Source organism: Pteropus vampyrus, unplaced genomic scaffold, assembly GCF_000151845.1.
Source record: "Pteropus vampyrus isolate Shadow unplaced genomic scaffold, Pvam_2.0 Scaffold227, whole genome shotgun sequence".
Classification (NCBI taxonomy): Eukaryota; Metazoa; Chordata; class Mammalia; order Chiroptera; family Pteropodidae; genus Pteropus; species Pteropus vampyrus.
Genome location: NW_011889008.1, coordinates 708,783 through 734,429, shown reverse-complemented (window position 1 = coordinate 734,429; position 25,647 = coordinate 708,783). Strand labels below are relative to the sequence as shown.

At 66.9% G+C, this 25,647-nt stretch overlaps 2 protein-coding genes across 3 annotated transcripts in view; both read right to left on the bottom strand.

Moving 5' to 3' along the window:
* Positions 1-1,168: 1,168 nt before the first annotated feature.
* FASN (fatty acid synthase) lies at positions 1,169-18,182 on the bottom strand. 2 transcript variants are annotated; one of them, XM_023538614.1, is made up of 42 exons: positions 17,962-18,182; positions 16,190-16,402; positions 15,426-15,578; positions 14,217-14,390; positions 13,933-14,133; positions 13,694-13,816; positions 13,504-13,619; positions 13,297-13,431; positions 12,372-12,834; positions 12,103-12,290; positions 11,798-11,987; positions 11,200-11,294; positions 10,950-11,084; positions 10,672-10,875; positions 10,468-10,583; positions 10,071-10,243; positions 9,802-9,993; positions 9,644-9,724; positions 9,339-9,527; positions 9,054-9,233; positions 8,773-8,973; positions 7,875-8,179; positions 7,272-7,664; positions 7,031-7,195; positions 6,841-6,959; positions 6,597-6,751; positions 6,288-6,491; positions 6,033-6,183; positions 5,771-5,949; positions 5,565-5,684; positions 5,248-5,370; positions 4,932-5,155; positions 4,655-4,856; positions 4,370-4,521; positions 4,171-4,262; positions 3,840-3,991; positions 3,512-3,757; positions 3,156-3,335; positions 2,659-2,886; positions 2,333-2,553; positions 2,136-2,234; positions 1,169-2,061 (listed from the first exon to the last, which is right to left on the bottom strand). In XM_023538614.1, the coding sequence occupies exons 2-42, from the start codon at positions 16,314-16,316 to the stop codon at positions 1,672-1,674; spliced, it is 7,536 nt and encodes a 2,511-aa protein (XP_023394382.1). In that variant the 5' UTR covers positions 16,317-16,402; positions 17,962-18,182; the 3' UTR covers positions 1,169-1,671. The 2 variants fall into 2 exon arrangements, with proteins under 2 accessions (XP_023394382.1, XP_011371965.1); XM_011373663.2 differs by having other exon boundaries at positions 16,190-16,324; positions 17,962-18,181.
* Positions 18,183-20,353: 2,171 nt separating this feature from the next.
* The window catches only part of CCDC57 (coiled-coil domain containing 57), a 66,324-nt gene continuing 61,030 nt past the window's right edge, over positions 20,354-25,647 (bottom strand). The window contains exon 18 of the mRNA XM_023538615.1: positions 20,354-20,722. Coding sequence (XP_023394383.1) covers positions 20,511-20,722 — 212 coding nt within the window. The 3' untranslated portion in view covers positions 20,354-20,510. The remainder of the gene's footprint in view (positions 20,723-25,647) is intronic.

The following is a 25,647-nucleotide window of genomic DNA, read 5'->3' as shown; positions in this document are numbered from 1 at the left end:
GTCCTGTCTTCGGGGGAAACGTCTAGCCTTTCACCTCACGTTAGCGTGTGAAGTGTGATCCGGCTGCATGTTCTCCCTTCGTCGGGCTGAGGAAGGTGCCCGCTAGTCCTGGGCGACTGCCACGTGTGGTTGTGTTGGCATTTGTGCGTCTGTGCAAGAGATGCTGCCTCTTGCGTCCGCTGACATGGTCATTTTCTGACCATTAATATGGTGAATTATATTGACCGCTGCCTGAACGTCGAGCAACTTTGCTTTCCTAGGATAAACCCCATTCGGTCGTGATGTATTACCCTTTAATATAGTGCACGATACTGTCTACTAAGATTTTGTTCAGAACCTGCACCTAAGACCATGATGGCTCCTGGTAGTTCCCGTAATGTCTCTATCGGGTTTTGGTCTTGCAGACTTGTAGGTTGTTCCCTTGCTCTAGACGGAGTTGTGTCCTCCGTTTGTGTGGAAGGCCCCACCCCGTGTTTGGTCCTGGACCTTGCAGCTCTCCATGCTGCAGCTCACCGCCCCCTGTCCACCCAGAGGCCCCCTTTCCAGCAGTACCCACCGGCGCCCTGGCTCTCAGGCTCCTCATGGGCCCTCTTTGCCTAAACCGTCATGATGGTCAGTCTCACACTGAACTTGGCCAGTTTTGCAAACGCTAGTCTAGGTGTTGCTATGAAGGTACTTTGCCATGTGGTTCACCTCCAACTGGCTGCCCTCAACTAGAGATCATTCTTGATAATGTGGACAGGAGGCCCTCAATCAGCCGAAGGCCTGGGGAGCAGACCCAAGGTCTCCCTAAGGAATTAGTTCTGGCAGGAGATGCCTGGGTGCCTACAGTCGCTGCCAGCTGACTCCTTCAGATGCACCTCCTAGAATGGGCACCTGTCTTCTGGTTGTTGGTGGCACTGCCCCGCACCCCTGCAGTTGGCCTGCAGCCGCCAGGGCTTGTCCAGACTGCTTCCTGCGGTGGGCCGCTGCCACTCTCCCTCCTGCATGCCTGGGAATCAGGCTGGAGGGAAATGGGGAGCAGAGGGGCCCCTCCAGGCCCCCAGGCCTTGGCCGTGACAGGGCTGCTGCCGCCGGCGGCTGGTCAGGGGGAGCCTTCCCTGTGAAAGGCCCCAGCTCAGCAGTGTTTCTACCGGCTGGTGTGGAAATGAAACAGGCCCAGACAAGATTCTTTGAACTGACAGCTCTAATAAATTCCAAAATCTGAGCAGCCATTCGAATCATGTTTCTTGTAAAACACATAAGAGAACACGGGTGGGTGCCCAGCGCCCGCTGCTCCGCTGCACAGGCCTGCATCACGGCCGGGCCGGGCTCAGGGGCTGCCCGCTCCACCGGGCCACGTGTCTGCCGTGGCTCCCGGCGACGCAATAAATAGAATCCAAACCAAGACGAGGGGGCTGCGCGGGCCCTACGTGGCACCCCAGGCTGGTGGGCTCGCAGCCTGCGGCCCGGCGTACTCTTCACAGACCAGGGCAGGTCTCCGAGGCGGCGGCGAGGTCCCATCCCATGTCCACGTGGGAGGTGAGGCCGAGGTGGTCGTGCGGGGGTGGCCACGGCGGGGGGGGGGGGGGGGGTGCAGGGTCAGTCCTACTTCTAGCGGGTGGCCACAGGCAGTGGTGCAGGGTGCGGGCTGGGGTCCCACCTGCAGGACCCTCCCGGCCCCAGGGACGGCTAGCCCTCCCGCACGCTGACACGAGGCTCGGCCAGGGAGCTATGGATGACGCTGAGGATGGTCTCCAGGCCTTGGCCCTCCAGCAGCGTGCGGTGGTTGCCCTCGATGATGTGCACAGACACCCGGCCGTCGCACACCTGCGACAGGTTGTAGTCGGCGCCCAGGCCCTCGCTGTGCGTGCTGCCCACCTTGGCGCGCAGCAGGGTCACGTTGCCGTGGTAGGTGGCCCGCGGCTTGTACTGCTCGGCCGCACGCAGTTTGTGGTAGAAGGAGCGCGCGGCAAAGACCAGGGCCTGGCAGTCCAGGCCGGCGTGGCTCTGCAGGATCATGTCCGCCGTGGCCGCCACGCGGGCCTCCAGGTCCGCCAGAGGCTGCAGCGCCTGCGCCACCTGCGGGACGGGACTCTGAGCGCCTGCGCCCCGGCGACGCGCGGGCCCCCCCCCGCCCCGGCCCCGGGCCCCACCTTGCTGTACTCCACATCCGTGAACTGCTGCAGGAAGACGAACATGGCCTGGGTCTCTAACTCCTTCTCGCAGTTGGGCGTCATCTTCGCCCGGTAGCTCTGCAAAGGGAGGAGGGGACGCTGCAGCCGGTGGCCGGGCCGGGGCCGGGGCCGGGGCCGGGGCGGGGCCGGGGCCAGGGCCAGGGTGCCGGGCTCACCTGCGTGTGCGCTAGCACAAAGCTGTGCGAGCCGTCGAACAGGAAGAGGCTGTTGTGCGTGGGGGCGGGGCTCTGCTGGGCCTGCAGCTGCGAGCACATCTCGAAGGCCACGCAGGCCCCGTAGGAGTAGCCGGCAATGCGATAGGGCCCCTCAGGCTGCACCTGCCTGATGCACTTGATGTAGTAGGCGGCCAGGCTCTGGATGCTGTCCAGGGGTGCAGCTGCGGGTGGCGAGAGGCATAGCTGTAGGCGGGTGGCCGGGCACCCCGCAGGTAGGCCCGTCACCCCGTCTCATGGGAGAGCAGCCCCACAAGACCCTGCTGTACCTTGGGTGCACTGCAGGCCATAGGTGGGGACGCTGAGCTTGGTGGCCAGGCCGTGGAAGACTGCGATGGAGCCCTCGATGGGGTGCACGAGGAACAGCGGCCGCTCGGAGCTCTGTACCGAGTTGAGCCTTATCAAGGTGGGGCCCTCAGGGTTCACCAGCAGGGTGCTCAGGTTCACCTGGGTCTGCTGTTTGGCAGGGCTGGTCTTGGGTGTGGGGGCGTCCAGGTCTGTGAGGAGGAGCAGATGCTGAGGAGGGCCAGGGTGCACAGGACACCCGCACACAGATGGACATGTGAGTGCACACGCACTCACACCTGACTCGGGCTGCTGCTGGCCTGGTCGGGAGTGGGGCATGGGTACTGGGACCCGCCGAGCGTTCAGGGAGGGCTGAACGACAAGCCTTGGTGTGGGGGCCAGCTGCCCCTAGGTCATCTGCTTCTGGGACACGTGCCCAGACCCTGGAGAGGCCGCCCTGGGACTCCCGTCCCGCACGCACTGTTGGCCTGTGACGACAGCTCCTGCAGCTTCCGCAGCGTGAGCTGCTGGATGTCGCGCAGGGACACGACCAGGTCGTGCTCCCGCTCCAAGATCTGCTGCACCTCCACGCCCATGAGCGAGTCCAGACCCAGGTCCACCAGTGAGCTGTCCATGTTGACCGTGGCCAGGTCCCGGATGCCTGGGGAGAGGCGCTCGGTCAGCCATCAGGAGGGGAGTGGAGTGGCTTCGGGGGATGGCCGAGCCCCGTGGCTCTGGCACGCAGCCCTTACCCTGCTCCACAGGCCCTGCACCTCTCCCTCCCGGTAGCAGAGCCAGGGAGACCGACCGCGGCCCGGGCACAGCGTGCTCCCTCACCCAGGATGTGCGCCACGGCCTTCACCAGGTCTTGCTGGCCATCGCCGTCTCTGTGGCCTGTGGCCGTCTCCTCGGCCAGCACGAAGCTGCTCAGGACAGGGTAGGGCAGGCTCAGGAAGAGATCCAGCACGTTCAGGCAGGATGCGATGCGCTGGGGCAGCGTGCCGCTCACGACCGTGTCGTTGCTGCCCATGGTCTCCAGCACGACGCCCACGTCGCCGATGGCGCCCCACTGCACACTGAGGCCTGTGGGCACGGAGGGCGGGGGTGAGTGGGCGGCGGGCGGCCGGCGGCCGGGGCGGGCCAGGGGCGGGCGGGCAGCAGGCACCTGGGAGGCCATCGTGCCGGCGCTGCTCGCATATGCGCTCCATGGTGGAGTTGGCAAAGCCGTAGTTGGTCTGGCCCACGTTGCCGCGCCCGCAGCTCACGGAGGAGAAGGCCACGAAGTAGTCCAGCTCAGGGCACGCCTCCCGGGTCACCCTGTGGGCGATGGAGTCACACCCTGGGCGGGGCCGCGTCTGCCTGCCCGGGCCCCTGGCGCCAACCCTGACGGAGCCTGGGCCTTGGAAGTCGGTGGCAGTGCCCTGTCGGGGAGGCACGGGGGCAGTGGGAGGGGACCAGCAGCCACTCCCCTCTACGCGCGTGGGCTGGGCACCCACCTGTCCAAGTTCAGCGTGCCACTGTACTTGGGCTTGCTGACGTCCTGGAATAGCTCGGGGGTCTGGTTTTCCAGCATGGCGTCTCTCAGGACCTGGGGGCGAGGGGTGCTCAGCTCCTGCCCCGGCCGCGGGGCTCCAGGGGGCTGGCGAGGGCACTCGCCCTGGGTGGCCGCACCAGCCCCTTCTGCACTGCACTCACCATGGCCAGGTTGAAGATACCGCCAACAGGCCCGAGCTGCGTGGCCTCGGCAATGAGGCTCCGGGCCCCCTCCAGAGAGACAGCGTTGCTGGTGGACAAGAGCACGTGCACGCCCTGGCGCTTCCACTCGCGGACCTGCTTGGCCTGGTAGCCTGCAGGACACGGGGTGGTGGGGTCGGGCAGACTGGGGTTCCGGACGCTCGGCTGGGGTGCCCTTGGGGCTCGCTGGGCTGGGGCCTGCCAGGCGTCCCTCCTGCTGCCCCCTGGGCCCTCACGCCCACTGACCTGTGCGGATTCCAGAGCGGGAGGTCAGCACGAGCTTCTGGGCTCCTCGCTGCACAAGCCAGTGGGCCAGCTCAAGGCCGAAGCCACCCAGGCCGCCCGTGATGATGTAGCTCTTGTGTGCCGGGCAGAAGGTCTTGGATATGGCCGGCATCAGGGTGGGCTTGGGCCCCCGCACCACAGTCTCCTGCTCCTCCTCGCGCACCTACGGCACAGGCGGCACCCCACTCACGCACCGCCCGCGGGGCCAGAGCCCGGGGTGCCCGGGGCGCCCCCTCACCTGGACAACGACTTTGCCAATGTGCTTGCCCTGGGCCATGTAGCGGAAGGCGTCCTCCACCTGGGTCTTGGGGAACACGGTGCACTTGAGGGGCCGCACCACGCCATCCCGGATGCCCGCCCGCAGCAGGGCCGCCACCTCCTGCCAGCTGCTGTTGGCCTCGTCAAAGAGCGCATCCAGCAGGATCCCGTGGAAGGTCACGTTCTTCAGGAAGATGGCCATGCCTGTGTCGGCGCAGGGTGGAGGGCTTAGCACTCCCGGACCCCGCCGTGCCCCGGCCCATGCGCCTCCCCTCCAGCCGCTGGCCGCGCCTCACCCAGCGGGTGGTTGTTGGAAAGGTCAAATTTGCCGATTTCCAGGAAGCGGCCGTGCTGGGCCAGGCACCGCACGCTGGCTTGCAGCTTCTCCTCCGCCAAGGAGTTCAACACCAGGTCCACGCCTGGCAAGGGAACAAGAGAGCCCGTGTGGTCCCGGCCACTGCCCACCTGCCAGCACCAGCCCCGAGGGCCAGACTCTTTCCCGGGCCGGGCCAGGGCTCCTCTAGCTCGGCCACCGAGGTGGGGACCCGGGGTAGGAGAGCAGGCGTTGGGTGATGAGGGTCCGGGGACCGGTGGGGGTCCTTGGGCCACGCACCTTTACCATCTGTGTGCCGTAGCACGTGCTGCTCGAAGGACGTGTCCCGCGAGTTGGCGAAGCTGGTGTCATTGAGCTGGGGGAACCGGGCCTGGAGGTACGCCCGTTTTTCGGCTGAGCCTGGTGGGCGAGAGGCCCGCGCCGGTGAGCCAGGCTGCAGGGTCAGCCGGGTAGCCCCGGGCTCCGGGAAGGGCTGGCCGGCTTACCCACGGTGGTGAAGACGCGACAGCCCAGGCTGAGGGCAATGGCGATGGCGGCCTGGCCCACGCCGCCCGAGCCCGAGTGGATCAGCACTGTCTCCCCGCGCTGTATGCGCCCGCGCACCACCAGCGAGTAGTAGGCGGTGGTGTAGACGACAGGGACCGAGGCCGCCTCCTCCAGGGTCCTGCAGGCAGTGCGCAGGTCAGCTCAGGCCCGACTCCCCTCGCGTCCGTGTGGGGGCCCAGGCTCGCTGCCTGGCTGACTCACCAGCTGGAGGGCACGTCCCACAGGAAGTCCTGAGAGACCATGACGGAGGTGGCCAGGCCTTCGGCGGGCACCAGCCCCATCACGCGCTTGCCGCTGGCGTCACGGCCGGAAAACTCCATGCCCAGCATGCAGTCCCGGTTGACCCATTTCCCTGGGGGCAGATGGCGGCTGAGGCACGGGGGCCTCCTGGACCCCAAGCGCCATGGCAAGACCCCGCCACCCCCCGCCCCCTGCCCCGCCGCACGCTGCCCGCACCTGGGATGGCGTCAGGGGACAGCTTGCCCGTGGCCAGCATGATGTCCCGGAAGTTGAGGGAGGCGTAGTAGGTGGTGCAGAGGTGAGAGCCGGGGCGGGGGGCTAGGGCGTGGCGCAGCGGGGAGCAAACCCAGCGGATGGAGGAGAGGTCCCCTCGGACGAGGACGTTGACGAAGGCATGTTCCGTCTGCTCCTCCGGCTGGTCTGGGGTGACAGGACGTGAGGCTGCCATGGGGCCACCTGAGACCCTGGTGGAGCCCTGTCCCCTCCACACCCAGCTGCACGGCAAGGAGCCTGGTGGGCGCTCACCACGCTCCAGCAAGAAGAAGCGGAAGGCCCCCCAGGCCCCGTCCCGGTAGACGTTCATCACCAGGTCCCCCTGCAGCACCTTCTGCAGCTCTGGGGAGCTCGGGTCCATCTTGGGGACGGGGGACGTGCTGCTGAGGTTGGACAGCAGGATGCACCTGTGGGCGGGCAGAGCGGTGAGGAGGCTGGACGGGAGAGGGGGAGGGGGGAGGGGGGAGGGAACGCAGTGCTCGGCGGTGCCTCTCACCGGACCCGGTGCCCGCCGGGCTCCTTGCGAAGACAGTTGACCATGCCCACGACACCCGAGGTGCTGCAGCCGACTGCGGTCAGCCACACAGGCTGGGAGGAGGCAGCGGAGAGAATGTCCTGCGGGACGAAGGAAGGGTTGGCTCCTGCGAGGGCCCCCAGGCCTGCGCGTCGGTTGGCTGGGGACTGACCTTCAGCGGCTCCACCCATTGGAAGCTGGTGTCTTCCACAGGCAGGAAGATGGGGCTCTCCGGAGGGGCCAGCCGGCGGCACAGGAAGAGCACGGAGCCGTAGAAAGATTTCTTCTGGGCCACCAGGCGCAGAGACGTCTTGGCAAACATGCTCTCCCACTCATCCTGTGTGACAGCCAGCTGGGGTCAGGGCCTGGCTGGCCCCCCGGCCCCTCCCCCAGGCCTTGCCTCTCCCCTGCACCTGGCTCAGGAGGCTCTGCCCTCCCGGCTGCGGCTCGGGGCAGGTCAGGAAGGCGACCGTGTCCCCGAGGGGGTGTCCTCTGAGCAGGGTGTGCAGCAGCAGGAAGCCACCATCCTTGAGGGTGGCCGCCATGTTGCTGAGGGCCGTGGCCACGTCCCCGAGGCTGGAGATGCAGCAGTTGCATACCAGGAGGTCTGCCGGGCCCAGGCCGCTGGGGGTGGGGCCTGCGGGGTCCCACTGGCCCTGGGCCACGCCATGCTGCTGCAGCTTGGCCTGGACAGACTCCAGGGCCTGCGGGTGGCGGTCGGTGGCTGTGTAGTCCAGCTGCAGCATGGGATGGATGCGGAGCAGGGCCGGGATGCGGGAGTACAGGTGGCCGTCACCAGCCAGCACCTAGGGAGGAAAACGGTCCTGGACTGTCTGCCACCGTGGCAGATGTCCCAGCCCAGGCTGGGTGAACGTCTGCCGGAAAGATCTAGCCGCCAGTGCCGTCCGCAGCACCCTGGACCCCACTCGGCCCGCCCCCGCGCCCTCTCCCCCAGCGTTCAGGGAGGGACTCCAGTGCACTCCGGTCTGGGCCCGCTGCGCCTGCTCGGCACCCACCTCCACCACCTTCATCCGGAAGTTGACCATGTTCTCCAGCACGGTGTCCACGCAGGCCTTGAGCGCCGGCGCATCCAGGAGGCCACAGAGCAGGGGGTCCGCGTGCAGCAGGGCCCTCTCCTGTGCCAGCACCTGCCCCAGCTCCAGCTGCAGGTTGCCGTTGAGCTGGAGCTGGCAGGCGGCCGCCAGCAGCTGGGCCAGGCCCTGTTTCGGGGGCTCCCGGGGGGCCTGGGCCCCGTCCAACCCGGGCACCAGCATCTTCAGTCCCTGTTGGGCCATCTTGGTCTGCAGTGCTCGCGCCAACCCTGGGGGATGGGGTGACAGACACTAGGGGGAGACCTCGGCTTGGCGGTGCTCCCCGCCCCCGGGCAGGAGCAACGATTGTGGCAGGGACATGGGGCTGACCAGGACCCACGCAGCTTATCTCCCTGGGGCCTGCTGCCCAGCCCTGCCCATCGCACAAGCCAACAGGTGGACAGTGGAGCGGGCCGTACAGTCTGTGGCAAGGAAGTGGCGTCTGCCATCGGGACTGCTGGGTGAGCCCAGAGCAGAGGCTGCTGCGCCCTCAAAGGCTGAGAGGGCACAGAGGTGGGGTCGGTGCCCTGAGGACCCTGACGGCCCCCCAAGGTCCCTGCCCACCAGCACAGGTGTGAGCCTTCTGCAGAGGACCACCTGCAGGGTTTGGCCCTGCAGACGCTGCTGGTGGGCGAGCAGCTAGGAGGCACCGAGTCTGTCACCTTGGAGCACTGGGTCCCCTCTGGGGGACGGCCACCAGGAAAGGGCAAGGCAGTAGCTGGCACTAGCTCTGCTGGGGGCGCAGGGCTCAGGGGGCTCCCAGGGGGCCCCGCGTGTAGGCGGGGGGTGCGCAGGCAGCACGGGCCCCGGGGGCGGGCCTCACCCCGGCACAGCTGCAGCTCCTCCTGCAGGGCCGCGCTCTCGACCAGGCACCGGGCCTCCAGGTGCGGCGTGAAGCAGAACTTCTCCAGGGTGGGCGACTGGTCGTGCTGCCGCCTCGGGGCCACCGAGGAGTGCAGCCGCGAGATGAGAACGCCCCCGGCCACCGTGCTCTGTAGACACCTGTCCACCACCACGTCGACCACTGCAGGGACAGAGGGTGAGCGGGGGCAGTGCCCGGTGCAGGGCCAGTGTGGGATGCAGAGTGTGCAGGGGCCGGGCTACCTTGCGTCTCGCGCTGCAGGGCGTACACCTTCTGCCGGTGGGTGGCGGGGTCGATGTGCACGGCGGCGATGCGGGTGGGCAGGCGCAGGGTGCGCTGGGTGGTGCCCAGGATGGATATCTGCAGCATGCTGTCCAGGAAGGCCACCCAGTTGTCCCTCCACAGGAGCTTGCCTGTGTTGCCTACGGGAGAGGGGGCCAGCTCAGCTGGGTCAGGCCACCCCTGGGGCGCCCACACCTACGACGGCCCTCCCCGCACCTGGCCAGGACACCGGGTTGGGACCCCACCTTCAAAGCTGGCCTCGTGGATGCCCTGGAACTGGGGGCCATAGTCGTAGCCACACAGCCGCAGCTCCTTGTACACGTCCCCCGGGGCCAGGCGGGACGTTGCCTCTGGGCCTGTCGGCGCCTCTGGAGCCAGGCCACCCTGGCTGTCGAAGAGCTTGGGGTCGGGGTCCTCCCACTGGTACACCTTCCCTGCAGACAGTGGGCACGGCAGGAAGGCCTCAGGGTGGGCAGAGCCGAGCTGGGAGCCGGGAGCCGGGGGCCCCCCACCTCCCCTGGGGATGCTGCAGCCCCGGGCGCCCGCTCACCGCTCACTATCAGGTTGCCTTTGTCGGAGACCTCGAAGGCATGGGAGGCCTCCAGGAGCCGCACCTCCAGGGCCACGATCTCTGCGGGCGGCGGGTCAGAGTCAGCGGCAGCCGGCAGCCGTCGGCACCCCCCGCAGCCCTCAGTCACCCCGCCTCACCTGTCTTGGGCAGGATGGTGGCCTGGTGCAGCTTCACATCCTCAAAAACCACGGGCATCTGCTCCACGTTCTGGTCCAGGGCGTGTGCCAGAGTTTTCCAGACCAGGCACAGGTAGCCAGTGGCGGGAAAGATGACGCGGCCGTCAATGCAGTGGTCCACCAGGTAGTGGTCGGGGGACTCCGTGCTGGTGTCTGCGTGACACAGGTCTCAGTGCTGGCGCCTCAGGCGCGGGGGGCAGCACCCGCCCTCCGACCCACGCCCGGCTCACCGATGTTGTAGACCGTGGCTCCCCCACCGCTGGAGCTGCTGGGGAAGTCCTTCGCAGTGGGGACGTCCCAGGTCTCTCTGTGGTCCCACTTGATGTGGGGGGAGATGAGGGGAACCCCCCGGGCAGCTGGGAACTCCACGGGTGGGAACAGGCCATTGGCGTTGATGTTGATGCTGGGGGCAGGGGGCGGGGAGGAGGAGGGTCAGGGGCACAGCCGGCCTCGGGACCGCCCTGTCCTACCCGACCCTCACCATCTGTCCTAAGGCCCGGGGACTGCTGTGACAGTGGCTCAGCACCCACTGGCGCCTATCCTGGGGACAGTCTCGAGGCCACACCTTCCCTCACCCAGGAGAAGTGCCGGGGACCGCCCCGGGGGCCGAGCGGGGCGTGGACCTACCCTGCCAGGTGGGCCCGGCCCACGTTGCTGAGGAAGAACTGCAGGTTGTCCGGGTGCTCCTTCTTCATCAGGGGGATGACGGTGCAGCTGGACCGGAGGCCCCTCTTCAGGACGGCCTGCGAGGGCACAGCCGGGCCGGGCGTTCCCTGACCAGTCCCCCGACTTCTCTACGTCCCCCGCCCCCCCCGCCCCCCCGGCACTCACCTGCAGCAGGGCGTGGGGGCTGACCTCCAGCACCACGGCATTCTCGGGCACGTGGTACAGCGCCTCCTGGAACAGCACGGGGCTTACCAGGTTGCTCACGTGGTATTCGGCCGAGCAGGTGCGGGCCAGGCTGCTCTGCCACTGGGCCTCGGGGATGCTCGTGCTGACCCAGCGCGCAGAGCGGGGCCGCGGCTGCCGGATCACCTGTGCACAGGACCCGCGGGGTCAGGCCGGGTGCTCGGGCGGCCCCCCGGTGGCCCCGTGGGGCGCGGGCCCACCTTCTTGAGCGTCTGCAGCAGCGAGGGCGCGATGTCCTGCATGAAGTAGGAGTGGAAGGCCAGGCCACCCGTCCGCACCTCCTTGGCGAACACACCCTCCTGCTTCAGCTGGGCCACGAACTTGGACATCGCGGCCTAGGGGTGAGGGTCGGGGCTGGCTGATGGGCTGGGCTGCGCACCGGCCCAGGCAGAGCTCGCTCCGAGGCTGGGGGAGGGGACTGGGGACGAGGCCTTGCCTCGTGGCCCCCACCTGAGGTCCCGAGACGGTCACTGTGTCCTCGGAGTTGTGGCAGGCGGGCACGATGCCAGGGGGGCAGCGCTGCCGGCATTCTTCCCAGGACAAGCCTGTGGGCGGAGGCGGCCTCAGAGGGGGCCCCGGCGACCGGGACCGGTAACGACCGCCGCGGAGCTGCACCTTTACGAGGCGCTTTCCCCACAAAGGTGTCATTACCACAGCACCCCAGGCCACTCTGCCCAGTCGAGGCCTCGGCCTCACGCCCCGCCAGGCCCTCAGGCCGTCCGCCTGCCCCCCAGCCCGTCGGGGCCAGCGCCAGTGGACGGGAGCAGCCAGGACGAGTCCCCCCGATACCCTGACTTTATCCAAAGTCCTGTGGGTTCTTGTCCTCACGTGAGTTCAGCTCAGGACCCTGTGAAAACCACACTGACCTTTGCCGTGATGCCCGTGGGTGAGCGTGCCAGGCACTAAGGCCCCCAGGCACAGGAAGGCCACACGGCTGTGTTTGAGGATGGTGGCTGGCAAGCTGTCCCCAGGCCCCTGCTTCTGTCTCTCCTGGGTAGAGCCTGAGGCCCCAGGGTGGAGTGGGGCGGGGAGCCCGGGTAGCACCTACCCACAGCCGCCATGGCTCCTGGAGGGATGCTGCTCTCTTTGATGCACTGGCCTCTCCAGTAGGCACAGAGGACGCTCTCCTCGTGAGAGAGGCAGCCGTCAGCATAGCCGCAGGCCACCTCCCCAAGGGAGTGCCCGATGATGCCATCTGGCTTCAGGCCCATGGACGTCAGCAGATCTACAAGGGCAACCTGGGGGCACAGGAACACATCGGTGCGGGGGCCAGCAGCCCATGCTCGACTGCCCACCAGGTCCGCACCCCTCTCCCTCCACCGGGCATCCCAGCCCCGGCCCCCGAGGGCACACCTGGATGGTGGTCAGGCTCACGAAGGTGTTAACAGTGTCATCGAAGGTGGCCTCGTCGGTGCTCAGTAGCAGCTCCGACACCTGCAGGCCCAAAGGCTTCAAGGTCTTGTCGCTGCGGAGGATGGAGTCCCGGAAGCCGGCCAGGCGCATGAGGCTGAGCCCCATGCCCCGCCACTGCGAGCCCATCCCTGTGCCAGAGACAGGCGTTCAGAGGTGCAGCCGGCGACCCGAACGCCCACGCCCCGGGACAGCCTGGGGGTGGAACTCACCGGAAAAGATGAACCACAGCGGGCGCTGGCCCGTGGGCACCTGCTGAACCTCCCGGCCGCCATCCTCCCCGCCCAGCACGGTGCAGCCACGGAAGGGCATGGCGCTGGGGGTGGCGACTGCGATGTCATTGAGCATGCTCACGAAGGCCAGGTTCTGGCTGTGCCGGTGGCCCTGCTCCAGCAGGGCCTGCACGGCCTCGGGGGTGCGCCCGCTGGCCAGCAGCAGGCGGGGCAGGGCGGCGTGCGGGGCGGGCGCCGCGGGCGGGCACCGGTTGGGCTGCAGGATGACGTGCACGTTGGAGCCGCCGAAGCCGAAGGAGTTCATGGCCACGTTGCCCCCGCGGACCGGCTGGGGCCGGTCCACCACCTGCAGCCGCCCGTCCTGCAGCGCCGGGATCTCGGGGTTCGGGTTGCGGAAGTGCAGGTTGGGGGCCCAGACGCCGTTTTCCAGGGACAGCAGCACCTGCGGGCGAGGTGCAGTCTGAAGTCCCCGAGGTCACACTGTAGGGGGCCGACCAACAAGCCGCAAGCCCCCTCCCCCTCCCAGAATGAGCGAGTGGCTGTGGGCCCTCAGCCAGACCCCAGCCAGGTCCCCAGGCGAGAGCTGCCAACAGGTGGCTCGGGTTGCCGAAGGGGTCTGCAGCACAAGAAGACCCCAAAAGCCAGGAGCCTGAATGGTGGCAGCCCAGCCTTCCGGTGATGGCTGCCTGGTCCCCCCACGGGCCACTCCAGCCATTCCCACCCCCGCCCCAGGCAGGGCAGGCAGTCAGCAGGACGTCTGACCCGCCAAACCAGGGCAGGGACCCAGCCATGCTCACGCCCTGTGTCCTGGGCCTCGGAGGCTGGCGCCTGCCGCACAACCCGTGGGGATTCTGCCTCCACCCGGCGAGCACCCCGGGAAGACCCCGGGAGGCACCCCACCCACCTTGGCCAGCGCTGCTAGCCCCGAGGCAGGCTCTGGGTGCCCCATGTTAGACTTGGTGGAGCCCACGAGCAGAGGGTCCTTGCGGGTGGCACACAGGGCTCGGACGATGCCGTTCAGCTCCTGGGGGTCGCCCACCTGGAGAGGACACAGGTCAGGGTGCCTGGCAGCTCAGGCATGGGGGGCAGGTGGGGTCAGGGCAAGCCTCACCTTGGTGCCCGTGCCGTGGGCTTCGATGTACTCGAGGGAGGCAGGGTCCACCCCGGCCGCTGGGTACAGGGAGCGGATGAGCTCCTCCTGAGCCTCTCCCGAGGGGAACGTCACACCTGTGGGAGGGCGGCCTCAGCACCTCGCCTGCCGGCCCCCGGCTGCGGCCCCCCGCCCGCTCCAGCCAGCCCACCTTGCTCCTTGAAGCCATCCGTGTTGGTGCCAGTGTTCAGGATGGTGGCGTACATCCGCCGGGCCAGGGACTTCTTGGTCAGCAGGACGGCCACCACAGCCTCTGAGCGGCAGTAGCCGTCCCCTGAGGGCAGAGAGCACTGTGGATTCAGAGGCTGGGTGGACCCCAAGCCGGGTGGTGTCCTGTGAGGCCGGGGTAGGGGTGCTGCCCGGTGGCCCCCCGCCCGTCCGCGGCCTCACCCTTGTCGTCGAAGGACTTGCAGGTGCCGTCCGCACTGAGCATGCCCAGCTTCATGAACTGCACGGACGTGTGGGGCTTGAGTAGCACGTTGATGCCCGCCACCAGCGCCGCCGGGCACTCGCCACTGCGGATGGCCTGGTAGGCGTTGTGCAGGGCCACCAGGCTGGACGAGCAGGCCGTGTCCAGGGCAAGGCTGGGCCCTGCAGGCGGAACACGGGGCGGGGCCGTGAGCCCAGGCCCGCGGCCTTCCTGTGGGGAGGGGAGGCTCCCCGCGGGCACCCACCTTTGAAGTCGAAGAAGAAGGAGAGGCGGTTGGCCATCATAGCCCGCTGGCAGCCCACCATGCTGTAGCCCAGGAGGGTCTCGGGGTCTCGGCTCAGAGCCTCCGAAGCCTCAGAGCCGCTTATGCCGACCCAGACGCCAGTGTGCGTCCCTCGGAGCGAGGCCGGGTTGATGCCTAGGAGGTAGCAGTCAGACTCAGCGGCTGGGCCCACTGGGCCACACACTGCCCACCACCTGGCTCTCGAGGGGAGGCCTCCACAGCTGGGAGGAGGGAGCTCCATCTTCATCTAACTAGAGGTCTGAGCAGGGCCAGGCAGAGTGAGCAGAGCCTGGCCAGTCCAGGTGGTGCAAGAGCGGACAGGTAACCAGGTCACAAGGAACTAGGGCGGGGAGTGGGGTGGCGGGTACAGGAAGGTGGTGCCAGGTAGGGCTCTAGGCTCTGGGTCAGGCAGTGGCCAGAGACAGCCAGTGCTGAAGACAGAGGGCAGCATTGTCCCAGGCTACTCCCCTGGCCCCTGGTGTTGCCAGCAGGGTCTGGCCAGCCCAAAAGGCCAATGGGCACCCAGGCCCCAAGGGCGGCTGCCCCGGGATGGGAGAGATAAGACAGGAGGAGACAAAGGCCGAGTGTCCAAACGTCAAAGAGGGAGGGACTCTGGCCAGCCCCCAGGCAGCGGCCTCCAAGGTCTCTGTTTGGGGCCTGGGCAGTGGGAAGGTGTCCACCGCCACCGGCTGGGGAGGCCACAGGGCCTGCTCACCTCCCCTCCCTACTCCTGAGAGGTGTGCGTGTCCATAGCCCTGTCATGCTTAATGTTGACCCCAAGGTCCTCATAGGGCCAGCCAGCCACTGCTCCCCACAGGCAGCAAGGACAGGCCTGTGCCCCAAGACAAGGGACCGCTGCCTCCTGGCCAGATACAAGCCAGGGGTGGGTAGAGGGGAGGGCAGGAGTCCCGGGGGCCCGGAACTGGCCCTCACCCCAAAGTCAGCCATCCGACAGGGAGGAAGCAAGCCGGGGCTTCAGGGCTGGCCCAGGACACCTGGTGAGACTGTGACACCCCGCCCTGCCCAAGGGGCCACATCTCCTAAGCCCCCGCTGCCCCCATCGTCTCTGTTCAGCTACACTCTGAACGTCACTGCTTTTAGGAGCAAAATAGTGAGAACACTGCTGTCACACTGTGGCCCCAAGTTGCCCATGGCCTCCCAATGACCCACCTGCGTCCACGATGGCCTCGTAGGCGACCTCCAGCAGCAGGCGAAGCTGAGGGTCCATGGTGTGCGCCTGCTTGGCGTGGACCCCAAAGAAGGTAGCGTCAAACTTGGACAGGTCCTTCAGCTTGCCGGAGCGCCGGGGCAGGCCGTAGAGCCCTGTGGGCATGGGCGGGCAGGCGGCTGCTGAGACGGGGCCTGCGCACCCCCGCCCCCCGGAGGGTGGGCAGTGCTGCCTGGCCTGGGCACCACTTGGCAGTGTGTGGCCAACTTTGACTCCAGCCCCACTTCCGAGGACAGACTCCACTGGGCACCCGTGTGCGGTGGCCCCACAGCACAGCGCCCTCCTTCAGGCCACCGTTGTCCTGGCTGCAGATCTTCTGCCCGGCCTGCCTCCGGGCCGGGCACCACCTCGCTGACTCACACCCTACACATCAGGCCCCGGCAGAGGGGCCTGCTGGGCGTGACTGCGTCAAACCGGCTTCTCCAGAGAGAACCCGGTGCCCATGTGCCTCGGAACATGTGGGCCAGTAGTGGCTGGCGGAGTGCTCGCCCACCGGGCCTCTCCTTGGCCCTGTCCTGCAGCTCTGGGACCCTGGCAGGCCACCTACCTTAGCTGCAAAATAGGCCAAGACACACGCCAGGACGACCCTCCACGCCTCCTGAGACCGGAGCCCGGAGCCCGGAGCCCGGAGCCCAGAGCCCAGCCCCTCCCAGCCCGGGCGGCCCCGGGCAGCAAGAAGGACCCCCTGAGCAGGCTGCCCACTCACCGGGCTTCCACCGCCTGTCATTGTCTGTCACCATGTCCACGCCGCCGATGAGGTTGGCCCAGAATTCCTCCAAGTTGTCAGACTCGGGCAGCTTCCCGGACATGCCGGCAACCACCACCTCCTCCATGGTGCTCCCTGCAGGCGGGCACAGTCAGCTCCGCCCCCAAGCCGCCTGCTGCTCTCTCTCTGTCCCTGGCTTCTGCCCACCTCCACCTGCAGGGACGCCCTGGGTGCATGTGGGGTCAGCTCTGGTCCGGCCGGCCCTCACTTCTCATTGGGCCTGGGGTCAGCGCACCACAGCCCTGCTGCCGGGGGCCTGCCCAGCATTCAGTAGCCTGCTGCAGGCTCGCTGGGGCCACTGGCCATCAGCCTGCTAAGAGCTGGCCCAGTGAATCGAGCAGCTGGGGGAGACACGGGACAAAGGTGTGAGGGGAGGGAACCAACGTTCACTGACCGGCCGCCCCGCACTCGGCACCCCAGGCTGCCCTCCATGGCCCATGCCCCAGCCTGGGGCCCCAGGGGGCGAGCTGGGGCACCATGGGTGCCAAGGTTCTGCCCTACAGCGGGCCAACCTGGAGAACCTTTCCTGGTCAGGTGTCCGGCAGGTGCTGCCCAGAGCCACACACTTGTGCAGGTGAGGTGCCTCAAGACTCTGCTTGCTTACCTCCACACAGCCTGCCTGACCGCCCAGACCCCAATCCCGGAAGGCCTGAGGAGGGAACTCCCACCACTCTGGGCTCGTGGGTCCAGGACCCGGCTCCTGTGCAGCCCTTGAGGGAGGGGAGCAAGCCACGGTGGGTCTAGCAACTTCTGCCAAGGCTCCAGGGCCTCCAGGGGTGTATGATCCGAGGACATGCCAGCCTCGCCCTCCCAAGTCTCTCTGAGCAAGGACGGGCAGAGTGGAGGAGAGCGGCCACTTCCTTGGGTGGCCCGGCGTCCCCGCAGTCCCGCCAGGGAGGGGGCCCCCTCCCCCGTGCTGAATAAAGAGCCCTTTGCCCGCCCAGAGGCACCAGCGCGGGGCGGCCGCCGCGTCCAGAAAGCGTCTGCTCTGTTCTCCCCCTACTTGCTATTCACACGGAGTCCGGCGGGGCCCAGGCGGGGGGTGGAGACCCCCGCAGCGCTCCCGGCCTGGCCAGCGAGCCGCGCCGCCACCGCGCCCGGCGGGAGCCGCTCCCGGCTGCGCCCACGTGGTGGGGAAGCCAGTCCCCACCTGGCTCCCGAGCGTCGCCTCCGCCTCCCACCCTCTTGCCCGCCCTCCGGTTAGCTGGAAAGGCCCCGGGGTCGGCCGGGCCTTGGCTCTCGGCACCCGACAGGGCGGTGCTGCGGACAGAGGGGCTCAGGGGCCCGGACCCGTATGCAGACCTCTGTGGGCCTGAGAGACCAGGCGCGCACCGGGAAGCAGGGGCTCCCACCGGCGCTCGGGGGTCCGCGGGGGTCCGCGGCCGTCCGGCCCACCCCACCCGGAGACCAAAATGGCTGTTCGTAGCGCTCTCCGGCGTCCGGCCCTCGCCTTCGGCCACCTGTCCCACCCGGCCTGGGGCGCGGCGCGCTGGTCCATCACCGCCCGGCCCCGGCCCCTCCGCGGGGTCTCGCATATCAAATGGGGACTCGGACCGCGAGACCCCGGCGGGCCTCGTGGGGTGAACCCTCACCACCAGAGCGCCGGACCATGCGTGATCGCCCGAGGCCGGAGGATGCAGGCCCGCGGCGCCCCCCTAACCCAGCCCCGACCCCCGAGCCCCGACCTCCAGCCACGACCGCGCCGCTCGTACCTGGTCTGGGCGCGGGCGGCAGTGCGGGCGGGCGATGGAGAGCGAGGATGGAGCGCGGAAGAGGCGACGAGGCCGGGCCACTGCTGTCTCTCTGGCTCCCTCTAGGCCGGCGCCGACTCTATTTAACCGCGGCCGTCCCCGCGCGGACACGCCACATGGGCTGACAGCTTGGCTGCGCCGCCCAGGCCAATGAGCGTCGGGGCTGCGCCCCGGGACCCGGCGCGCCGCCGCCAGTGGGGTGATGCCGCGCGCCGCCGCCGCCGCCGCCGCCGCGACCCTCCGCGGGAGAGCGCCCGGCGGGGGGGGCGCCGGGGCGGGGCGTGCCGCATCGCCCCCGCCCCCGATTTCCGTTCCCCGCCCCGAGGGCACACGGCGCTCCCGCCCCAGGCCTCCGCGGCCGCGGGGGCCACGTGTGCGCGGCGTGCGGGGGAAACGGGACGGGGAGTGTTTGGGTCACTCTGGGGGGGGTCACACTGGGGCTACACTGGAGGCCAGACGGACTTCTGGGCGGGCCGACGCTCGACCCCGCGTCTGGGTTGAGAGGAGCCGGCCGGGGGCGTGGCTCGTTCCGCCTCTATGGCCAATTGGGGGCCGGGGGCGTACGCGCCGGCCCAATGGCGGCGCGCGAGTGGGCGTTGCTAGGTGATAGGGTGATGGGCCGGCCTGGCCCTGAGCCGGCCGCCGTGGGCGAGCGCGGTCGTTGACCTGGCCGAGCGCGCCCCGCGCGGGGGTTACTGCCGGTCATCGCAGAGCGGGCCTGGTCCTCGCTGTCCGGTCGTTTCATTTCGCAGGGTCGGCGCAGAGACCCGGGCGGATGCCTCCGGGGCCTGGCCGGGGCCGAGCGGGCGCACCTACGGCTCCTTGGAGCCGGCCGCGGGGAGGGGACGCGCGGCCATCTGGCGAGCGGGCTCTGCCCCGGCACCGCTTGGTGTGATTCGAACAAAGGAGCCTTCCTGGGCAGAGGCACTTGCGCGCGCACGTGGCCACTCGCACCCACGCGCGCTCACGTGCACCGGCGGAGGCTCAGCTCTGCGTCTCGACTCGCTGGCGCGCCCTCGTAATTCTGCTCAAACGGTTACCGAACTTACAACTCCCTGCCTCGCCGCTCCCTGGGGCTCCTGAGCCCGTACAGCGGAAGGAGGGCAGGAGCGGCTGGGCGGGCTGGGCTCGAGACCCGAGACTTGCACCCCAGAGGGCGCGTGAGGCACTCGCTCTTGGGCTCTGACGTGTGTCTACAGAAAGTGACTCTCCACTCAGTTAAAGGAAGTCACATGAGCGTGCCTCAGTTGAAGGGGCGATGCCGGAAACAGCGGAGCGCGGCGACCCCCCAGCTTGCTGCTTCCTGGCACATCCAGAGTGACTGCCATTGTCTCGCTCTCGGAAGCCTGCGAGTCCAGGACGAGCAGTTCCAGCCCGTGGGGAGGCTGTCCCCATACCCGTGTGTGTTCACCAGTACAGACACACACACGGCAGGGCAGGAGCTACCACACAGCGCGGGACCTGCAGCAGGCAGCTCCCAAGGGCCGGTCCCACTGTGTGCCCCACACCTGTGAGCCAGGCGGGACGATGACACCGTCTACACTTTACACGGAGGCAAAGTGAACACAAAGGCCACGTGGTGTGCCCAGGTCACACAGCAAGGGAGGGTGGGTGTCCTCCGTCCTGGAGAAGCTGTCTCCCCCGCTCAGAACAGCTGCCCAGCACACAGGGAAAGGCTCAGTGCCAGCCCAGGCAGTCTGAGTTAGCGCTCCACCTGGGGTGGGGACAGCACTGCTGCAGGCAGGTGCCTACCAGGTGCCAACGCCAGGGGAGGAAAGGCCTAAGGGCTCTGGAGAAGTGTGTGTGGGGGTCACGGGCACCCCCCAAAGCTGCCCCTCCCAAGACAGGTGAGATGGCGTCTACTGACTAGGCACAGGGTCCACAGGGGTCAGGACAGGCAGTGGCGATGCTTGGGATGTGTTTCCTAGGGGAGTGAGTGCAGTTTTGTGGCACCTGGAGTGAACGGAGCCAGTTTACGTGTATTTCTCACCCTTGCAGGCGCCAGGTCTGGGGCCGCCTCCGCCACAGCAGCGCCGTGACACAGGCACCCTGGCAGGCACAACGGAGCACGGGGGGAGCATGGGCCGAGTCTGGGGAGGCGGCCTCTGGTCTGGCCATGGGTGTCGCCCAGCTCTCCGTCTCTCAGGACTTCTGGAGGGTCCCCTGACACGCGGCGCTGTCTGGGGTGCGCCTGCTTTGCGTGTGGCCGTTCTGCTTTCTGAGCGTGGGCGGCATGCAGGTGGCTGTGGGCAGTGGCACGGCAGGGCAGCAGGTGCAGGCCCCGGCTCTCCCACAGCGCAGCTGCCCTGATGCCACCTCCCAAGCAGGGCGAGGAAACAACTGGAGGCCGGCAGGTGGAGGCTCGGCTTTAATGGGCTCTATGCTCAGCCTGGACGGCCCCCACCTGTGCGTGCACATGCGCATATGTATACACACTCACACACGCCCTTGCACGGGCCCCAAGCTGGGGGGAGGGAGGGGTAGGAGCCGAGCGGGAAGAGCCAAGGAAGTCACTCCTTGCAGCTGTAGTTCCGGACCTTGGGGGGCTGCCGGCTGCCTCTGGGTTTTGCAGGGTGAACCCTGGAGGGCCTGGCGGGCTTCGCCTTGGCCTTGGCCTGCACGTCCATCTTCGTTCCTTCAATGGCAAAGGCCACTGGCTTCTGGATGGAGCTCCTATCAGGGCGTGGGAGGCCACAGGCTGCTGGAGGCACTTTGAGCCCTACCGGGTGAAGACAAATGAGAGAAAGGTGTCTTAGGGTGCAGAGTCGCTTAGAGGCAGCAAGGTCCAGGCCATGTCCCAGCCCTGGGGTCTCGGCCCCTATCTGTGTGGCACACACTCCCCAGATGTTCTGCAGGGCTGGGCCTGCCCTCCCCCCCGGGCACTCAGGGCATTTGGCCTGAAAACGCCACCTCCTGTTACAGCCATTTCGTAATGGGTCCCACAAAGGGGAGCCAGGGTTAATGGGTGACTCATGGCACTTCCCTGGATGCCAAGCACCCTCTGTCCACTAGCTGTGTTCGCCAGATACCTCCAAGGGCCCAGCAGCCCTGACATGTGTGGTTAGGCGAGGCCAAGGACCTGGGCACCACACCACGTGGCCCAGGAGTGGCTGACACGCCAGGGCCCCCTCCGTCTCTGCACTAGGGCATCGCTGGGGAGTTTCTTTACTCTTTGAACTAAGCGCACTCCTTCTCTAAGACAAAGAGGATGTTACTTAAAAGCAACTGGAAGAAACAGGCTCAGGACTGGCTGTCCCCCCGGGGGGCCCGGTAGGCGGGGCCGGGGCTTGGGAGCTCCCTGGCATGGGCCTCCCTCACACGTAACACACACTAGGGCGACGCACACTGCTGCCCAGTGTCCCCTGGGCCTGGTGGTCCGATGCTGTGGGGAGAGCGAGGTCTGGACGTGCCGCCTGGCACATGGCACGTGTGGCACAGCAGGGAGCAGTAGATGGCAGGGACTGGCCTCGGTGAGACCTGAGAACGAAGGGCCAGCTGGGCAGCCGCAAGCCTGGGAAGGGGGCTGGTGGGGCCGCAGACCGGCCTGCGCCAGAGCTAGCCTGGAGCGGGGCGTGGAGGCGCACACGGGGCAGGCGCGGAGAGCTTGCTGGCCTCCCGCCGTCCGCCCCAGCAGCGTCCGGAGCACTGTGAGCCGACGCCTGCCGGCCATGCTTGGGGCCTGCCCTCTGCACCTCATCTCGGGCTCTTCCTGCTCCTGTGTCTTGCGCCCAGGGAGCTGTTCTGCTTTGCCTGCAGCCTCCACGGGCTCACACGCCCCCTAGCCTCTCTCCTGAGCCCTGGGACCCCGTCACGGCGTCCGGTCTCCGGGCGCCTGGGTCCTGTGGGGGAGGATGCGGGTCCTCGGATGCCTCACCAGGAAAGGGCCCGTGTCTTTGGCTGTCGGGCCCCAGACCAATTCCCCCTCCACTCACAGACCCTCCTGCCCGCCTCTGCGGGTAAACCCCGTCAGCTCTGTCCTGCCACCTGGCCACCGCCCGCCGCTCGCCTGGTTTCCTGCTGGGGAGGGGCCGGCTCGGGCCCCTGACCACTGTGGCTTCGGGGACGCTCTGGCCGTCTCAGCTGATGCTACTGGAGAACGTGAGGCCCGAGAGCCTCTGCTTGGGGGGCCGGGCTCCCGAGATGCTGTGGGGCGGGTGGGGGGCTCTGAGCCCAGGGAGAGGAAGGGCTGGAGCACAGACGGTGGCCCTGTGCACTCAACTTTCTGTCCGGCAGGGCAGGGCAGGCCTGTCTCAGGCCTGCTTGCCCCACGCACGTGCCTGTGACCACCACACCGTCTCCCGCCTGAGCCACCTGAGCTGTGTCCCCACTCAGCCTGGGAACCAGCGCAGTGTGGCCTCCTGTCATCCGACCTGTTCTGCTGGCCCAACCCAGCCCAGCCTTTCTCCTGGCCCTGGGCTCCAATGAGGCCACAGCTGGTCCCCAAGCCGCCTGGCCCTTCTACGTGCAGCTCCTCCTAGGCTGAGGGCGTACGGGCCCACGAGTTGGGCGGGCATGTGGGCGCTGGCATTGGGGAGGAGGGGCTGGGAGTGGAAGGCGAGAGCTGGGGGGCAGGGAGGCTCGGTCCCCACTCTGGAGGGCAGAGGTGGCAGTGGGAGGAGGACCCTGAGGCCCTGGGAGGGAAAGGGGTGCAGGGGGCGCGGGGTCCAGGCGGCTGCCTCACTTCCCCTGGGCTGTGGCCAGACAGCTGTGTCCCCCGCAAAGCGCTTTGGGTAGGTAGCAGGGAAGGTCGCGGAGCGGAGGGGGTGGGGTGGATTCCCATCTGCCTCTTTTCATAGAGATCTAAGCCTAAAAACTGGACAAAAGAGAGAAAACTCATGAAAGGTACATGGAGGCCGCGCTCCGGGGTTAGCTGGGCTGGCCCTGGCTTCAGGCGGCCCCGGCATCTCGGGGTCCTTGAGCGATGGGGCTGCCCACCCTCGTGCCCGGGGACGGACTGGCAGGCAGCGCGCGGCCGTGGGCTGCTCCCTGCTCTTCTTGGCTGGGGGATAGCTGTCAGTGAGGCAATGCTCCCCTTTCCCAACGGGACTGAGGGGAGGGCCGCCCATCAGCCACGCCTGACGTCGCTCTCTGGAGGGCTGGCCATGACCTCGGACCCCGCAACTGCTCTCGGTGCCCTGTAGGGCAGGCACGGGGCGGCCACGCCGACAGCATGTGCAGGGACGATGTGGGCCCACGGTGGGGCGGCTGTGCAGCTGCCCTGCTGCTCCCCGCTGGGTTTCAGCCCGGCCCAGGGCTCTCCAGGGGGCCTCTCCGGGGGGCCTTGGCCTCAGGACGACCCGCAGGCAAAGCCTTCCGTGCACACCTGCCTCCTACCCACACGGGGGCTACGGCAGCCCCTCCCTGGCTCCTTACAGCAGAGGCGGCCCTCGGGCGGTCAGGCTGGGCTCACGGCCTCCTGGCCATTGTGCTGGGCGCAGGGAGACTCCAGAAATTAACCAGACGGATCTGATGAACCCACATTTTTTTCCCCCACAACCTGGGACCCACCCTGTCACCTCCTTCCCCGCCTGGCCAAAATGCTGGCCTGCAAGTTGGCCTCTGAAAGGCTCTCTGCCCATGGGACTGGGGGCCCCAGGCTGTGGAGAGGCCAGTGGATGGCCGGCACCGGGCAGGGTCATGGGGTCAGTCTGCGGGCGTGAGAGCCAGCGTCTCGGTGGAGGTGGACATGACGAGCTGCAGAGTTACAGAGCAGACTCAGGGAGTCAGGAATCAGGGAACCACGAAATCAAAGGTGAGTTTCACACAGAAGCCCCGTGAGCACAAGCAGCAGAACCCAGACTGCTGCCTGCAGAGATTAGTCAGGGAAGGACCAGGGCAGTAACGGGGTGAGAACGAGGGTCATAAAGAGAGGGTCACTAGAAGGCTGATGAAACCAGATGAAGTGGAAAATTCCAAAAGTTAGCATTCGAAATGTCCATTAAGAATTAAGGAAACGGAAATGATAAGCAAACACGTCCCTCCGCAGAGTGCCCGGCCCAGACGCAGAGGCGTTTCTGTGGGATTTTCAGAGAAACCGAAATTTCAAGGGACACTCAATTTCTATCTTATTCAAATTGTTTTGGAAAGTGGGAAAAGCGTGAAAGCTGCCCAGCTTATTGGATTCTTAAATCAGGTGAGGAAAATATAAGAAAAAATTGCCAGGTCCGTTTCACATATAAATGTAGTGGCAGAGACGATATGTGAATGTTAGCAAATCAGCTGCCAAAAACACACCGTCATCAAGGAAAGTTCCTCGCAGTAACACAAGCCTTGCTCGGCATCAGAAAACCTACCACATTTCACCACACTAAGGAAAGAAAAGAAAAAAAAAATCACGCTTATCTTAACTGATGCAGAAAAAACATCTGGTCAGGTTTAATGCCTATTTCTGATGAAAACTCTTAGTAAATCAGGAACCTAAGGCAGCGGTCCCCAAACTTTGAAAATGGAAACGGAGGTGGGTCTGTTCTATGTGCTGGGTTTTCATGTTTTCAAAAAGGTCGAGGTGCCACTTCTTCTGACGGAGTCTCCTGTGCCGGCTGAAACGGAGGGCGGGAGGCCCCAGCCCGGGCCGAGGGAGGGAGGACCGTCTGTCTGCGGTGACGGCCTCCCCAGGAGCCAGGCACCCCGGCGGGGAGTGACCGATGAGGATGACGGAGCCGCTGTGCCGGGAGATGGATGGCAGGCGGGTGCTGGTTGTCCGCACGCTGGCTCTGCTCAGCTTGGCTGGTGACAGACCCTGGGCTCCTGCACTAGAGGCTAAGACGGGCAGGGGAGGCAAACACCTAGCTCAGGTGCTGGCGCCGGCTGTGCCCAGCTGACGTCCAGGAGCTGCTGACCCCGGGTGATCCTTTTTTAAAGTCATTTCTACTGGGGTATAATTTACACACAATAAAATGCGCCCGTTTTCAAGGGCGCACGGCCCCGGGTTTTGGAAGATGGATATGTCCGTGTATACGGAGCGTTTCACTGGCGGCCCCCAGCACCCCACCGCCAGCCGTGAGCAAGCTCGGTCCGCTTCTGCTACCGCCGTCCCACAGGGGTTCCAGAGTTTCAGAGCCACAGAATGCACCGGCACTTTTTGCTGTCTGCCTCTTCCGGGGGCCGGAGTGGGCTTCGGAGAACCCCCCACCCACCTGCGGAGGTGGCCCGTCACGAGCGTTCGCCTGCGCCGCGGTGCCAGGCGTGCTGCTGCTCCGGCTGGGCCGTCGGGGCGGGTGCTGCCATCCTCCCTGTTACCCCGACTCCGGCGCTGGGCTCCGGGGGAAGCGGAGTTCGCTCCCGACGTGTCGCCGTGCGGGCCGTGTCCCCGCAAGCCGCGTGCGTGGGCTGCGGCTCCACTTGGCTGCTGTCGGCTTCGAGATGTTTCCCGTCCTTGGAGCAGAGGAGTCGTGGCATCTCGCTGTGGCTGACGTTCGTTTGCCTGGGGACCGACGGTGCCACACGCCTTTCGCGGGCTTGCGGCCACCTTTTTTTTTTTTTTTTTTAATTTTGAACGTGATTTTTAATACTGATTTGTAAACTTTGTAATATACATAGGGTACAAGTTCTCTTTTTGAGCCCCTCGCTCCCAGGTAGAGTTCTTGATATGTATTCCAGGACTGTCTCCTAGCAGGTGGCTTAACTTTTTGTCTTAACCCTGTCATT